The 15,755-nt window shown below is 45.6% G+C and overlaps 1 protein-coding gene across 2 annotated transcripts in view; it reads right to left on the bottom strand.

Moving 5' to 3' along the window:
* HTR2C (5-hydroxytryptamine receptor 2C) overlaps positions 1 to 15,755 on the bottom strand; it is a 261,421-nt gene that overhangs the window by 54,283 nt on the left and 191,383 nt on the right. For both annotated transcript variants that reach the window (XM_019536369.1, XM_019536370.1), the window contains exon 3: positions 3,837 to 4,480. In XM_019536369.1, coding sequence (XP_019391914.1) covers positions 3,837 to 4,224 — 388 coding nt within the window. In that variant the 5' untranslated portion in view covers positions 4,225 to 4,480. The remainder of the gene's footprint in view (positions 1 to 3,836; positions 4,481 to 15,755) is intronic.

Here is a 15,755-nt window from a genome sequence, read left to right as displayed (position 1 = left end):
GACCCACAGATCAGCATCCAGCGCGTGGAGCCATGAGTTTGACACCGCCAATGTAATCAATCATTTTACCTGTCGGCAGTTGCTGATATTCAGCTTTTACGATGCCCTGCCAGCACGATGCTCCACTTCCGATCACACCGAGCAGTCAGGCTGGCAGGCAGGATTCGGAGGCTTTGCAGGCACGCTGGCTACAGGGAGTCCGCTGCAAAGTGAGGGCACAGAAGCCCTGAACAGGCCTGCAGAAAAAAGCTGTGGGACTCCTTGATATTCGTTCCTGGGTAATCAAAGGAACTGAGCCATTCTGGAGCCGGCTGGCTTTTCTGTTGGCTTGCGCTAGGCCGTGCAGAGCCTCCAAGAGAACAGACACCCCGGTGAAAATCTTGCTTTGTAAAAAATCATAATGAAGCTTTTGTTGTGGTGGCTGGTCAGGGATCAATGACTCCAGCCAGTCCTGTTACTGCCTCAGAAAACTCCCAACTCACTGAGTGAAAAAATGGTAGCCAGGAATATGGGCACGTGTAGGCACATCTACACATGCACTAATGCACCTTTTCTAATGTGCATTAAACTGAGTACCTGCAATGTGAGGTAGAGGTAATCAATTGATGGGCATGAGGCTGTGCTAGCTACACACCAGCCCCGCTCTTGTCCCGGTACCCGGAGCAAGGCAGCAGCAGGAGCACTCCCGTCCTCCTCGTCCGGGGCAGACTCCTGGCTCGCCCCCGCCTGCGCCCCAGCTTGCCTCCTCGTACGCTGCCGGTAATAATGAGGTGGGAGGAGAAGGGATTCCCCAGGCGCAGGAGCCCGCAGGCCCCGCAGCGTCCTTGAGCCAGCCCTGCTCCCCGACCGTGGTCCCAAAGCTCTTCCATGTGCGGCGAGGCCTACGCCAAGCGAAGACAAGCAGACATGGCCAAGGGTGAGGGCAGCAGGAAAGCCGGTGCCCGGGGCCTTATTGCTGGTAGACAAGGGCCGGGAGCTCTCAGTCACATTTACAGAGCTCATTTCCAAAAATGATTCATGCACATCCTGAGCAGAAAAGGATTACTGAAACCCCCATACGCCTTCCTCTAGCAGTACCTAGCAACTTGCCTACAAAGGATTTTGCCATCGTCAGCTGCTAGTCCAGGCACTCAGAGAAGGAAAAATAATTACAAATGACCCCATTCATCTCTTTAGATCACTGTATATTTATTTGCTTCCAGAAATGCAACGTGCAGGAACTGGATGCTTTAACCTTAAGTAAGCAGAACTAATTTGCTGTCTAGGCCGCACAAAAAACTTATTCCCAGGTGTTGTGGGAGCCTCCGAAGGCTCCTTTGCATAAATTCACTTTCTGTCAAGCCAGGAAGTCATGCGGCATTTATATGGTCCCTTTTGAGCTCCAGGACACACGGGATATCACAGTAAGACATCTTTTATTCACATAAGGACTTTGCAAGCTCTCATCAGCATCAAGTGAAGCCAAACCAGCGGCTCTCTCCTCATCACCGTGCGACTCCATTTTTGGCTGGGTAAGTCTGAGTATTGGCAGAAGCATAAAAAACAACTGAAAACACAAACTCGGGAACCTCTGGGATTGCCAGACACGTCCGAGTTGAGGCCAGGTGGATCGCTCCAAATAAAATGCTTTCTGCATAAGACTGAAGCGATGCAACAAGGATGTCCCAGTCAGATAATGATTTACCTCGCTGCAGACCCAGCACATCGCTCGAGGAGCATGTGCATTCGGTCACTGGATAAAAAATGGTCTGACTTGCTGTTTCAATCAAATGAAAAGGCACATAAATATCCCTGCTTTTAACTTTACCAGCCAGCAAACCAATCCAATCAGGCTCTTAAGTAAACAGCCTAATTTGTTTCTGAGGAAAATTAGGGTTTTTTTGTTGTTTTTTTTCTTTTACAAAAACAAGAGCTGTCAGAAACGATGGCAGCTTCGTCTCCCTGATGGATGTAAACGACTGGAAACCCACCAGCAATTCTGCGGCTCAGCAAAGGGACTGTGACATCTAGCAAGACTTACCCAAGCACGCACTTGGTTTCCTAACCCTGGAAGATGCTCCCGCTAGAAAGTCAGTACTTTAGCAGGGTGTGGTAGAGGTCCTCCCAAACAGCACGTATACACCACACGCATGCACGCACATGCATAGATGCACACAGGAGTTAGTGGCACAGTGAAATGGCCCGCTACAGCACTTAGCTCCTGTATAGAGAGCTCGCAAAGCATTTTGAGCTTCAGGGTATTGTGATTCTCATTCGACAGAGAGGAACAGCAAAGCAAAGAAAGGCAAAGGGATTTGCTCGTAGAAAGCCCATAGCAGAGCTGGGAATAGGACAAAAGTGTCAAGAGTCTCAGCAAAGGGCCCTCCCCGCTGCACCGCCCCTGCCCAGGTCCCACCAGAGCCAGGCAGCGTCCCGCAGCATTACCTAGCACGGCTGTTTCACAGGCGGCAGCAGCCCCCCCAGCGACCACCGCCTCTTGCAGAACCGATCTCAGCCGGCTCCCAGCACGGCAGACCACTTCCATTGACATACTGCTTGCAACCACTTGGCACTTCAAGTTTGCTCAGAAAGAATTTGCTGCCAGTGGGTTTTTTTTTCCTGAGATGGTTTCTTTAAAGGAGTCACTGGAGCAGGGTTTCTGCCAGATCATGGCCTGACTTGAACCGACACGGAGGGAGGGAGACAGGCATTAATGCCCAACTCTGCCACCAAATGATGGAGGCTCCTGAAGCTAGTAAAGCATGTGGCTTCAAACCCTTGGGAGGAAGCTCAGCAGTATAGCAGGACCAATGGAGGTACGTGCGGGGTGCGAGGGGCATTAGCTCCTCTTTAGGATTTAGGAGGACTGTTAGCAGGTGGACACTCAGACCGACCCTGTCTGGCCCGGAGAAGGGAAAGGCGATGGGCCAGGTGCTGCCCCTGGGCCGTGGCTCCCAGACCTTCATTGCTTATCCAGGGTAGAGAAGTAGTCTGACATCCAGGAATCATTTAAATCGTGTCTTGGGGTCTCCTTAAAGCTATGCATGTGGGGCCAAATTGATTGCTTTCCTCCAGGGCATAGGCCCAAGATTTGGCCCAACGCATGCTTTGCTGCAGCAAGCCTCTGACAGCAACAGGCATGTTACTGAAAACAAGTCCAGGTCTCCATACGCTAGGAGAGATCCAAGCTCACGAGCCGACGACGGTTCTCAAGTCCCAAAGAAACCAGCAAAAGTTCAAGGCACTCAGCATTTCTCAAGAAGGGTCTCTCTCTTATTCAGGTCTCCTGTCTTGCCCAAAGACAAGTAGTTTGGGTTGGTCGGTGACATGCAGCTTACATCTTTGCTCCGCTCTTCTAGAACAGATTTCACCAAAACAGCTGGCGGCAGCTGGCTCGAAAAGGAAACTGATTTTTCATCCCTGCTGTCCTCAGCAGCATGGGTCATTATTACTCAAATGTTTTAGGAGATCATGCCTTCAAGACAGCATGGGAACAAAACCTGTTTTCAAAGGAACATACATCCCACCAGTACAACCTGAGATATAACTTTCCTTCTACATGTCCTTGGGAGAAGGCATTTAGCAGAATTTGCTAGAATTGGACAGCCTGCACCATAATCACTTCTGCTAGAGCCTTGAACCTGCAACCTCTTGGACAGTCAACCTCACACCTTAGCACCACACCACCCTACCCACTGAGACATGACAGTCAGGCCCATTATCGATGCCACAGCTGGACTCCTCCAAGGACGTACACAAAGGATGTGCACCGTACGCAACCATTCACAGCGACCCCTGACACCACCACGCTGCCAAACCCGGTCAGCTGGATGGGAGGAAAAATTCGAGTCACTTACCGTACAGAACTGTAATGAGGGACACAGGCATGACTAAGATCCCCACCAGCATATCCGCCACCGCCAAGGACATCAGGAAGTAATTTGTGGCATTCTGCAGCTTTTTCTCCAAGGAGACGGCCATGATCACCAGGATGTTCCCTCCAATAGTCAGCACAATGATAACCAAGATCAGGAGGGCCGGCCAGTTCTTCTCCCTTATGGACATACGAGAGACTTCTTCCTTCTCCGAGGTATTGAAAGGATCAAACGTGGGCAAACTCTGATTCAGAGTCAAATTGCTGCTTAACGGCCAAGCCATCAGACCACCGTGCAGACTGAAATCCAGAGTCACAGACACTGTTGTTAAGCTGACTAATATTCCAGCACCACTTAAAGTGCTCATCATCTGGGACTGGTTTTCCGCTCCCTCAATCGTGCCTCGAAGCGAGTTTCATTTTCAAATGGCAGGTCCAGGGCAGGCGCCGAACTTCAAAACACAAGAGCCACAAAACGGTTTGATCTTCCATGGTGGAGTCAAACTGGCAGGAGCGAGCGTGGTGCTCTTCAGGGGTTCCTCAGGGACGACGGCAGACGGCCACCGACTCGTAACGCGGAGGAGGTGGCGGCGTGGTGACGTCCAGCTCGTTTTCCTGTTCATCGTTCTGTAAAGAGAAGAAAAAGGCACCTGCTTTTTCAATGAAATCACGACAAACTCAACATCTTCCATCTCCCCGCACCAGCAACACACTTTCTCTCTCTTCCTGCTGGTTAGCATGCTCTCCAGGCTGCGCGTAATTTATCTTATGGATACAGCCCTTGCCTATAATTATGGGGGGGGGGAAATCACATCAGTGTGTTCTGGCTGGTTAAAAGCTGATTATCGTTAATTAAATGTTTTGTGAAACCTGCTAAAGCAAGTCTGAAGAGCAAGACATTTCAACTGATGGCCACTTCACAGAACGTCTCCCGCCGCACCCGGTCGTGCACGGACAACGCCAGCGATCCCAACCCAACATTATTATTGTGCCTTCATGGCACCGTAACTATAAACAGGAGTGTTTGGGTAGATTTTGTATGCTCGACGATGGAGCACAGGTGTCATAAAAACACCACAAGAGAAGTGATTAACCCTCCTGTAGGAAAGCAAGCAATATTTTATGTTTATTTTGGCAAACGCACAGTAAAAAACCCCGCAGTGCTGTCTGACGTGATGCTGCCAACCTCTCCGAACAAACAAGCAAAGCAAAGAAGGGGGAAAGACAAACCTTTGCGAAAGCTGAGCTGCATTTTAATGCATTTCCCCCTCCCTGCGCTTCTGAGCAGGGGGCCAAAGCCCGCTGACCTGGGTGGGTCTGGCCGTGCCCCCTACCCTGATGGAAGCTGCCCACGGCCCGGGTACACCTGTCGCGCTCAGCACAGGAGGATCCGATATTTTGTCGTAGTTACTGGTTTTTAGCTTAGATTTCCTATTCCTATCTTTCACTCACTAGGCCTTACTCTCTTCTCATAGGTGTGTTCATCAGGCCAGAAGGTACTAGCAGACCATCCAACAAGATCTTCTGTGTAAGAGGCCAGACAAATTCATCCTGTTACTCCTTTAGTAATCTCAATATCATTTTTTTAGATCTCAGTTCAGCAAAGCACTTAATCGCGTGCTTAAGTTTAGGCACCTGCTTAAGTCCAGGGAAGCCAATCAGACGTGCGGTAGTAATTAGCTGACCTGAACCCATAGCTCAGTTGATACCGCACCGCTGAGATTTCTGCTATTCATTTCCCCTGGAGTGGGATCAAGCTGGTAAGGAAGAAAAACTTTACAATAATGAGAAATGGGGGAACATATGGACAAAAAACCCAGAAAGGATCATAAAGGGAAAGCAAAATGGTTTGTTTTGAGCATCCCTACCCCTCTCAGCTCCTTGTTGTAACCCATAACGTTAAAGCTATTGCGTCAGCCTTACAAAGCAAGACAAGAGAGATGTTAGCCCCCTAACACAGTCCATACACAACCCGGCACTTCGCTATCCAGGGATCAAAAGGTAAATGCAATTTGCAGGATTAAATTAAAATCTGTGTAAGAAAAAGAAGCGCTCAGAGTCCTGTAATAAAACGTTTAGCATTCATGGAGGCGTTGGTTACTTACTAATGGGCCTCACATGGAAAAACACTTCTTAAATGAGCAGCGTGCACAATGAACCCAGATTTGTCTCTAGACTATAGTTAATTACTCCCAAAGGTTCTGCAGACCTCTTATTTAGGAAGAAATCTGTGCAATTTGCACAGAAAATAACAGTGCTTCTACACATGCAAATGAAACAACCAATAATCGCTGGAAAGGCTCAACTTCAGAGCTCTGAAAAAGACGCTCGTCAGAATATGGCAGCACCCTTCCAGAATACTCGTGCGAAACACGGCTCACGTTCAAGTCTGACGTGAAAACAGACTTTACTAGCACTTGTGTTCACTCTGCCAGTGGTGTGCTATCGAATGCCGTGTCCCTCGAGTGGTCTCGTTGAACAAAGTTGAGGTTGGCGATGTGATCCACCCTCCATGAAAGCCGACGGGATTTATTCCAGGGTCTGACCATCCCGTGTGCAGCACTGGAACGAACAGGACCTGTGCATGGGGGGAGCAGGAGCACCGCCCGTGACGGTATGGGATGCGGTAAAACAGCATGATGCACGACATGCGGCAACTTGCTCAGCAGGGCAAATCAAAGAGATTCCCCCCCCCCTCCCCGCCCCCAACACGTTCTGGTAAACTGAAAAAAGCCATAATAGCCACCTGTCAAATAGCACAGCGACACTGATAAATGGCACGGGGCAGTTTGCAATATCGAAGGAGTTTCAGGCAGTCATCCCAGAACATCAGTAGGTGTGAACGGAATAGGAAATCCTCGGTGTCCGAGCCAATACTAGAGGTGCCAAAGGTGCAAGTCTGTGACCCCATGCTGACAGAGTCGCTCTGGTTACTTCTGCGATGATGACTATTGACGGCAAGTAATACAAGCAGGCTTTGTCTCTCCTTTTCAATGTGACACTAAAACCGAGCTGTGTTTATTGCTGCTGCTCTTTTCCCGCTGCCTTTGACATGTCCTTACAAGTAAGGCTCCCTGAAAGGGGCAATCATACAAACATCCACAGGAGATCACTGCACTGAAAGAGCAAGGATGCTCATTTGACAAAAATCTGGGAAAATGCGCACAGATAAAAGCAGCACAGGTAAAATGCACGTGGCGTGACAAATGCACATGCAAATATCCTCCTGACATGGAGAACAGCCATCAAGAAGGCTGTTTAAATATGAGGCCCCGCTCTGGATGCTATTAGGAAGAAGAATGAAAGGTGTTTGAAAAGGGCCTACACGCTGGACATGATTAACTGGGTGGAGATGGGGCAAGCGGCTGAATGAAAGTTTCCCAGGGAAGAGAAGTCTGATGCAAACGAGGAACAAAAAAAAAATCTCAGACTCAATAATTACATTCCATTTTGCAGAAATACGAAGTGTGAAGTTTCATCACATAAAAATCCCAAGTCCCAGCTCCGTGTCCCGGAGGCAGTAGCCATCCTTACATGCTGTGCCTGGTGAGCGGCTGGGACATTCACTGATGCTGGACTGGAGGCTGCAACGGTCAGCGATCGACTTCATCTCCAGTTTCCACTTTTGCTATGCTCATGAAGAGTGGCAAGCCTGGCCCGTTATCACTGCGAGGAACTTCAGAGAAGTCATTAGCACTTGAGTGTCTGAACAGATTTCATTAAGAAAGGAAGTAAGTATGTGTTGCACAGACCCTGAACAGAGTGGCAAAGGGATTTCAGCAGACATAGGGAGTCCCAGAGATGGGTTTCCTGAACCTGAAGCCTCCAGTCCCAAAACCAACGGAGACAGAAGGAAAGCTGGTGCATGTGCACAGCAGGGCCATGCGCAAGCAGACAAAAAACGAAACACTCATTTATTCCTGTGAAGTCTCCTTCTTTGGATACTGCCACGCGTCAAAGCACTAAGGGGCACAAAGCCACGTTTGATTCCCACAAATACAATTTTCATTAAATGAAATGATTATGAAAAAGAGAAGCTGTTTATCAGCCACAGACTTCAAAACTCATCTTCTTGTTAGCAATGAGCTGATTTGCATATGCAGAGACAGAGCCTTACCGAGATGCCTCTTATGCCAAATGCATTTTGCAAATCTCATAGAAACGTACCCAAAATTTCAAATGGCAGTTGAGCCCCCCATAGTCTATAGCTGGCTTCCCAATATACCTGCTGGCAGTTAGCCCTGCACACCCATCAGGAGCAGATTTTGGCCATGAATTTCAGGGATAAAATAACAGTGGAATTATTAGAAACAATTTACTTCACTCTCCAAATTCTTCTTTCGCTGAGAAAAATAAAAAGTGTGATCTCAAACTCGGTTCATTGGCTTGGTGATATTTGCAAGGGACTCAAGAGAAGAACCCAGTTGCCCTTTCGTTCAGGGGTGCGATGCAGTGCTCACAAAACAGGACCTAAAACGAACATTTTTCAGCTCAGGGATGAAATCCATGTGAAAACCAACTGGAAATCCTCATGTGGCTACAGGAAAGCTGAGTAAGCCGAGAGAGGAAGGACTGATCATCTCATGGGAGCTCTTCTTGAAGGCAAGAGCAGGAACCACCAAGTTTCCATTTGAGCTAGCAGAAAACGTTGCTTTTGTACAGCACAGCTCTTTTATCCCCTCACGCTGGAGCTGCCAGCCAGCAAAAGGATGGAGGCCTTAAAGGGAACGACGATCCTGTGCAGGGCACTCAATCAATGCCTGCTGCATCGGAGAAACAGCCCCTGTGCCACACCACGACGGCCAGCCCCTGCCCGTCTCCGCAGACAACTGCCTGCTCTTGGCTACGGGATCCCTGGCAGCCGGGGCCGAGAGGAGAGAAGCAAAATGTGCAGGCGCAGCACATGCCGTCTTCCCTGGAGAGGTCCCATGTCTTCATTCGTCGCTTTACAACCTCAGTCGACTCGGCGTCAGCGAGGCAGTCAGTGCAGGACAGGCATAAATGACCAGGAGGGGCTAGCGCCCGGGGTGGGGGGGAATGCACAGTTACTTCCTCCTTTGATTCCTGTTCCACTCAAAACTTTAAAACCAATTTCCTGGGAGGGTCAGCAGCATTTCTTACTTAAGGGAGTCCATTCACTTAATGGCTTGTTATCATCTACCCGATTCCTGCTGATCTCTCTTCACTCCATAGCTGTTAATAATGACCCTCTCTCCTCTTTTATGGTCTTGATGTGCCACTTGTCAAAATTCCCTTTCTTCCACAATTTTTCTGTCTGTTATCCATCCCTGGTAATCTCTCCTCTATTTTACAGCTCTGCTGTTAGTTAGTTCTAGCTAAAAACCTTAACTCAAGTGTGGTAATATTAACTAAGGTGAACATTAACCGAGGTGTGGAAATGGCTGATAATGAAGCGTTGGATGCACTGGCATGCTCAAGAAGGCTACATTTTGTTTTATGAGTCTGAATAACAGATACACATCTCACTATAATGACTACTGGGGTAATAAAACAATATCTTTTGACTATTTTTGCCTAGTTTGTTGGATTGTTTGAACTTAATATAAAACCATGCATATTAGTGCGCATTTCAATAAAGTTATATGTGCTTTTGCTGAATAATATAGCGCTGGGCCCCTAGCATATTAGTAAATCTTCTAGTTTCTCTTGAACTGGAGAAAAATGTGTGCAGTGTTGTATGTAAGGATGCTCATGCCACCTGCACCCCCTTTTCAGATCCTAGATCTGCCCATGAGGAACATTTGCTTCTTATTTGCATCCCTGGGCATGAGGATGTGAGCCACGAAAAAGGGAAGGTAGAGACAGCCAGTGGCATCCTTAGCCCATAAACATGAATCCGGGTTGCATCAGACTGCTTTTCTATTTTTCTGGAACAGGAATATCCCAGAGAAGCTGTCAAGACAGAAAGCTATTCAAGAAAGCCATTTGACCTAGGGTATAATTGATACTGTAATTAAACAGTATAAAGGTAATCCAGGAATCTTTCCACCTAAGTTGATTTTGCATGCTAATACATGAAACTTAACCAGCACTGTGCTGATGGTGAGCTTCATCTTCCAAACAAGCCCACAGTATTCAGCACCTAGGAATGTTATTCTAACACTTTTTTTAATAAGGTGAACATGAAAATACTGGTTTCTTGGTAGCAGCCATCAAGTACCTTTCCCAGTACATCTTTTAGTAACAATGAAGGAAAATGCCGATGACTAATTTCTTCATCCAGAATCATCTAAGCGTATCACTACAGCATAAAATGACTGGTTTTATTCATGAATTCTGCATCTATTTTAAAAGTATCTCCATCACTTTAAACATTTTTTTTCCTCTCACAGGTTTTGCTAATAGTTAACATCTAAGTGTATAAGCTAGATCCTAAAGCTTATTACCAATAACGGATCGATATGTTGCTGACAGTTCTCAACACGATTGTTGAGACACGGATTGAACAAACCCTTTTCTTTGCCCTACATCTTTTGGCTGGGGAAGTGGGTGAGTGGGGCAACAAAAACCCTGTAATTCTTTGATCTATTAACTCAGTCCCTTGTGTACTGAAGTAGAGCAACATTTTCATTTATATTCTATGGAGAAGGCATGAATTATTTAAAGCACAGGTTTGATAGGCTGCCGATCAGCTATGTGCTGGGAGGTAGAGTCAATGGGAAACTCGAGTTATGCAGGTGCGTAAGTCTGCAGGCGCCGGCCATCGGGGGAGATGGCGCTCTGTTCAGAACCGCCTGCCATTGCAACTCAGTCCCTAACAGGGGATAAACAGCACATAAACCTTCTTGCAATATCCACCATCACTTTCCCTAGAAGGGCACATATTCATCTTTAACTGTTTCAGCCTTCACAGCTCAGGACAGATGGGTAGGCAATGATTTCCTCAAAAGAAAGCCAGCTCTCTGCCGGTAAATTTTCAAGTCCCTGGAAGCAAGGACTGATTCTGCCCAGCCAGGCTGAGGAGCTCTGGAGCGCTCATAAATCATCCAGGTTCGCCCTCGGTGGAGTTTATAGCCGAAATGTGATAAACTCCATTTGAAATCAGCCACAGCTGATTGGCCCATTGGCCACCTTCATTTTCTTGGCACACTGTACACAGAAAGGCACACAACAATCTCACACTCATGCCGGTAGGGAAATTCAACAGCAGTACACACAGGGCTTGAAAAATCAGAAGTGCTCAATAACTCAAGAAAGTTGATGACTCTCAATAGTCCCTATTGCAAGAGATCAGTGAATGATACGGTGACTTGCCAAAGGGACAAGAAATTAAATACTGCATCAAAACCCACAGCGGCACAAGATTATCTGAGCCTCCTTCATGATTTACACCATATCCAGGGGAAGGAAGTATTTCTTTAGCAAAAGATTGTAAAATGGCTCAAAATTGAGTCTAGTTAAAAGGGTTTTATACCAAAAGCTTTTCTTCAAACTGGCTTGTTGTCTAGATCACAATGAGAGCCAGAAGAAAGAGCAAATCAAGTATCACTGAACTGCACGTACTCTAACTTTCCATAAGAAAGACAACGCTGTCTTCTATTGCTTTGTCTTGTAATATGTGGGTCATTTTCCTGGCTGGTATAAATTGTGCTTGGCGCCATGGAGATATGACAAACTGACAATTGGTATAATGAGATACACACTGCAAGACATAGGGGAATACATTTAAAGACTAGGTTTTGAAAAAGCTTCTGTATTTTCTGACATTTAAGTCTTTGACTTTTAAATATACAATACAGTGGGTGCATCTACATGAGATGCCTACTGCACGGTAGCTTAATAACACTGCGCAGTAGCGTGGCAGTCAAAACTGTGCTAATAGCCTACTGCACAGTAAGCATCACAAAAAAACATGCGCCAATACTAAGTTTATTGAGCATTTAGTTAGTATTTCATTAAGCAAGTAGTAAACTAAATGCACAATAACTACTGTGCATTAATGAATGTATAGACGCACCCAGTACTAATTTTTTTCTTTTTTAAGAGAGTTGCTTTAACATCTGTCTTTGCAGGGAACCTATAAAAAACAGCTCCAGGGAACTGCACTAGATTTATTGGCACAGGATATATTTAATCACCTCAGGACACATCTGAGTTACATGAGTTGTTTTGTATCTACTTATTTCTGAGAATTACCTCCATATTAGTCATTTGTGACTATTCTTTTCTCCCTATTGTATTAGTGCTGTTACTCATCATTAATCCCACAAAGATCTAAAATGGAGTGAAAACTGTTTTATGTTCATCACAGCCTAACAAATGTATGTTTATTATACAGCAGAGTGATCACCAATAAAGTCACTTATTGCAAACTAGCATCTAAGTCATTATAGTTTCATTTTGACTTTTTAATGTTGACACTATGTTTTCAATCTTGTGTTAAGAGGGAGATGCCAAAATCCAAGAAGTAACCTAGGGAAGAACACTGATTACCATTTGGAAACTTGGGTTATTTCTTAAAAAGACTGTAGGATGCTAAGAGACCCACATCTCAAATGTGTTTTTATCCTGAGATTGCTGACAATCGAGGTGAGAAGCCTGGGTTGCCGCCCCTTTGCGCTTTTAGGAGATCCTCACATCCTTTACAAATAATAGCCTGATCCTGTACTATTAAAAATCAATTAAAGTTTTACCATTGGTTTCACTGGGAGCAAAATTAGTACTTAAATATGTTATTACATGAGACTCTACACATACTCTAAAATTAACTCAGCATTGAATCCAGCTTACTTAAGCTCTTTCCTGAATCCTTCCTGAATGGGGGCCAAAGGACTACCATTTGGCTTGAGTTCATCCTTTCATTGCAGGTATTGAAATAGTCTCCTAAGCTATTTTGTGCCTGCAGTGGTGTAAGATGAGTGCTAGCAGCCAACTAATGTGAAAAACATTTAATACAAATCTCAAAGATGCTTCATTGAAGTCAACTTTTTAACAATGGCTTTTTCATGTGTCATTTAATCACATGCACAATAATAAATAAATAAATTCATCCTTCACTGCAAGAGAAAAATGGATTATCTTAAATAAACGATTCGGTAATTATATTTCTTTGGGTCATAATAATGAATCATTGCCATTCAGTCCAAAAACAAATGGCATTAATATTCCCCTCCCATCTCTCTCCTCATACTCTGTCAGGAAGGCAGTAATTTATTTCCAGGTCTTTTTCTTCAAAACAAGGCTTAGAGAAGACATCTTAATCTGTCTTCAGTCCACAAGGCTAGCGTCTTTCTATTTAACTCTAGGCTGGTGTCAAATACTGAGCACTCATTGGAGATGTTGGTATGCTCAACACCCTTTTAAGAAGATTTGTTTGCTATTCAGCTAAAATACAGCAAAGAGCATTGCAAGGGAATGATTCAGGGTCTCATATAATGTTCCAGCTTTGCAAGGATTGTTCTATAGCCACAGATATTTTACCATTTATACATTTCTTTTTCTCCCTTCTTTCTTTGAAAAAAATTGGAAACACATTCACTAGCAATTTAATTCCATCTTTTTAATGCTACAGTGAATTAAGTTTGCCAGGTAGCAAAGACAGTTCTCCCTCCCTTAGGTGACACATATGCCTTTTGCCAGCTCACTGCACCCAAAATGGTGTCTATTTAGGGTATATCATGTTGCAAATCCTGATTCAAGACAACACTTAAAAATGTACAGAACTAAGTATATGCTTAAGTTGCACTGAACTGCCTAGGGTTTAAGCACATCCTGCCACTGGCATGGCCATCTCTCAAGTCCTCCTTAGCTTCAGCTGAAACCTGCAGCAGACCACGGACTCAGAACGAGTCTGCAGTGTGACGCGGCCACACAAAAGGCGAAAATGATTTTGGGAGGCATCAACGGAAGCATCGGGTGCAAGACGCGGGGGGTGGTTGAGCCTCTCCACTTGGCACTGGTTTAGCTTCATCAGGCTCCTGAGTGAAGTTCTGGGCTCCACATTTTAAAGAGGACGTGGAGAAGTTAGAAAGGGACCAGATGTGAGCAACAAAGATGATAAAGAGCTTGGAAGGCAAGTTATAGGAGGAGAGGCTGAAGGAGCTGGGCATGTTCAGCTTGTGGAAATGGTGCATATGAGGCAACATGGCAGCAGTCTTCAAGGGCATCATGCAGGTATCAAATGTATGCCCAAATGAGTTACTGCACAGTATGCATGTGTACTCTCTTTACTATGCAGTAACACTGTGAGAGTGGACCAACTCGGGATTAACTTTAGTCCCAGATCAGTCCACACACAGCATTAATACACTTTAACACCTGCACATGTAGATGCCAGCCTATTTCTGCCTAGTGTGCAGAAATTTACTCCGCAATAAATTTAAGCTGGTGTAAATGTATGTGTAGACACACCTTCCTCTGTAGCAGGGGCATGACCCTCTACGTGGGATCTCTTGAACACATCTTGACACCATTTTACAGAAGCAGGATGTTGGCTCCCTGCTTTACCTGTAGCAGGTTAGAGCGTAGGCTGGGTTTGGACAGGGTTGATCCTGCCTCAAGCTGGGGCTTGGACAGGATGTGACCTGCGGAGATCCCTGCCAGCCCCGCGGCTCTACGATTGTATGAATTCGAGGTAATCTCTTGGAAGAACGTGCTGTGTCAGTTTTTCACCCCAATCCCTGTTCTCGCTCCTGTCGTAGCAGGCAGTATATTTCATTTTTCTCTTGTTCAGCTCTGACTCCCTCACACTCCTCACTGTCTACCATCAATCTTTCTTTCCTGTCTTCACAAACCTAATTTCTGCAGTCCTCCGATTATTGTGCATGTAATGGGAGGGAACAAACCCTCATTCAATCTGCTTCCCAAGTCCACAAAAAAAGTTCAAAGCATCAAAAACTCTTATTTCCTTGTGAGTTTGGATTTCTCAGGGAGGCTGGTGAGGATGCTTAAACGCCAGACTGAAGATTAGGTTATGCCCAGATTTGTAGACAGCATGAAAGAATTAGCTGCTTGTCTTTATGCTGTAACTGCACATACCTGAGCCCCGCTACCCTGCATTGACCCCCAGCACACGGACACCGCAGCAGACGTGCCAGACTTCCTAGGCCTTGTGTACCTTTCATTTCCATCGCTACAAATCTAAGACGCATGCATTTTAAGATACTGCTATACATACGCCAGGAGATGTTAGCTGTTTGCACTGCTTCCCACTATAAAATTCTTTTCCCAATGAGAAGAGAAATGCTTGCTTTCCATGAGGGTGGACGTCAGTGCTAGGTAGCCGAGGTGAGATTTCTGGAACAGTCTTGTGATAATTTCATGGTGGGTGCTAGCCAGAAACGTGTGTGATCTGATTTTGTGAACATCCGTGTTGGTGCTTTGAAAATGTCTTGTTGCCAGATCAGACCAGGCAAGGTGAAGCCCCAAACTCATGCAAATCATTTTCAGGAAGCTGCATGGGGTCTCCCCAAAACTACATTTGGAAACAGATTCCACTTAACAAATCCATCAAAAGCTGACACCATGTCACATCCCACCACTTACCACCTACCAATGTTTAGCTGACAAATGGGAAAATCCTACACTTCGTTCACTAGCAAAGTTTAAATCTTCAAATCAGCTTGTTTCTTTTAGCCCAGAACCCTCTGTAAAGATTTCCCTAACTGTTGGCTGCAAACAGACGGCCTTACAGTGGTTTATGGATATTGCTCGGTGCCAAAGTTCCTCCTCAAGAAAAATATTTTCCCCCTGCATTAACAGGGGACAACTTTTTCACTGTCATCATCTTGGAAAGATGAAGCAGCCAGGAAGAAACAATAATGAAGTTCTCTCATTTTCAGAAAAGTTCATATGAATGTAATATTATTTGTCTTGTCAATTAATACTGTGTGGAAGGCTTAGGACATGTGTCCGTACCTGTAGCTATATCATATTTTATTTA

The sequence above is a fragment of the Crocodylus porosus genome, unplaced genomic scaffold, assembly GCF_001723895.1.
Source record: "Crocodylus porosus isolate Cpor-Errol unplaced genomic scaffold, CroPor_comp1, whole genome shotgun sequence".
Lineage (NCBI taxonomy): Eukaryota > Metazoa > Chordata > Crocodylia > Crocodylidae > Crocodylus > Crocodylus porosus.
This window is presented reverse-complemented; position numbering and strand designations above follow the sequence as displayed.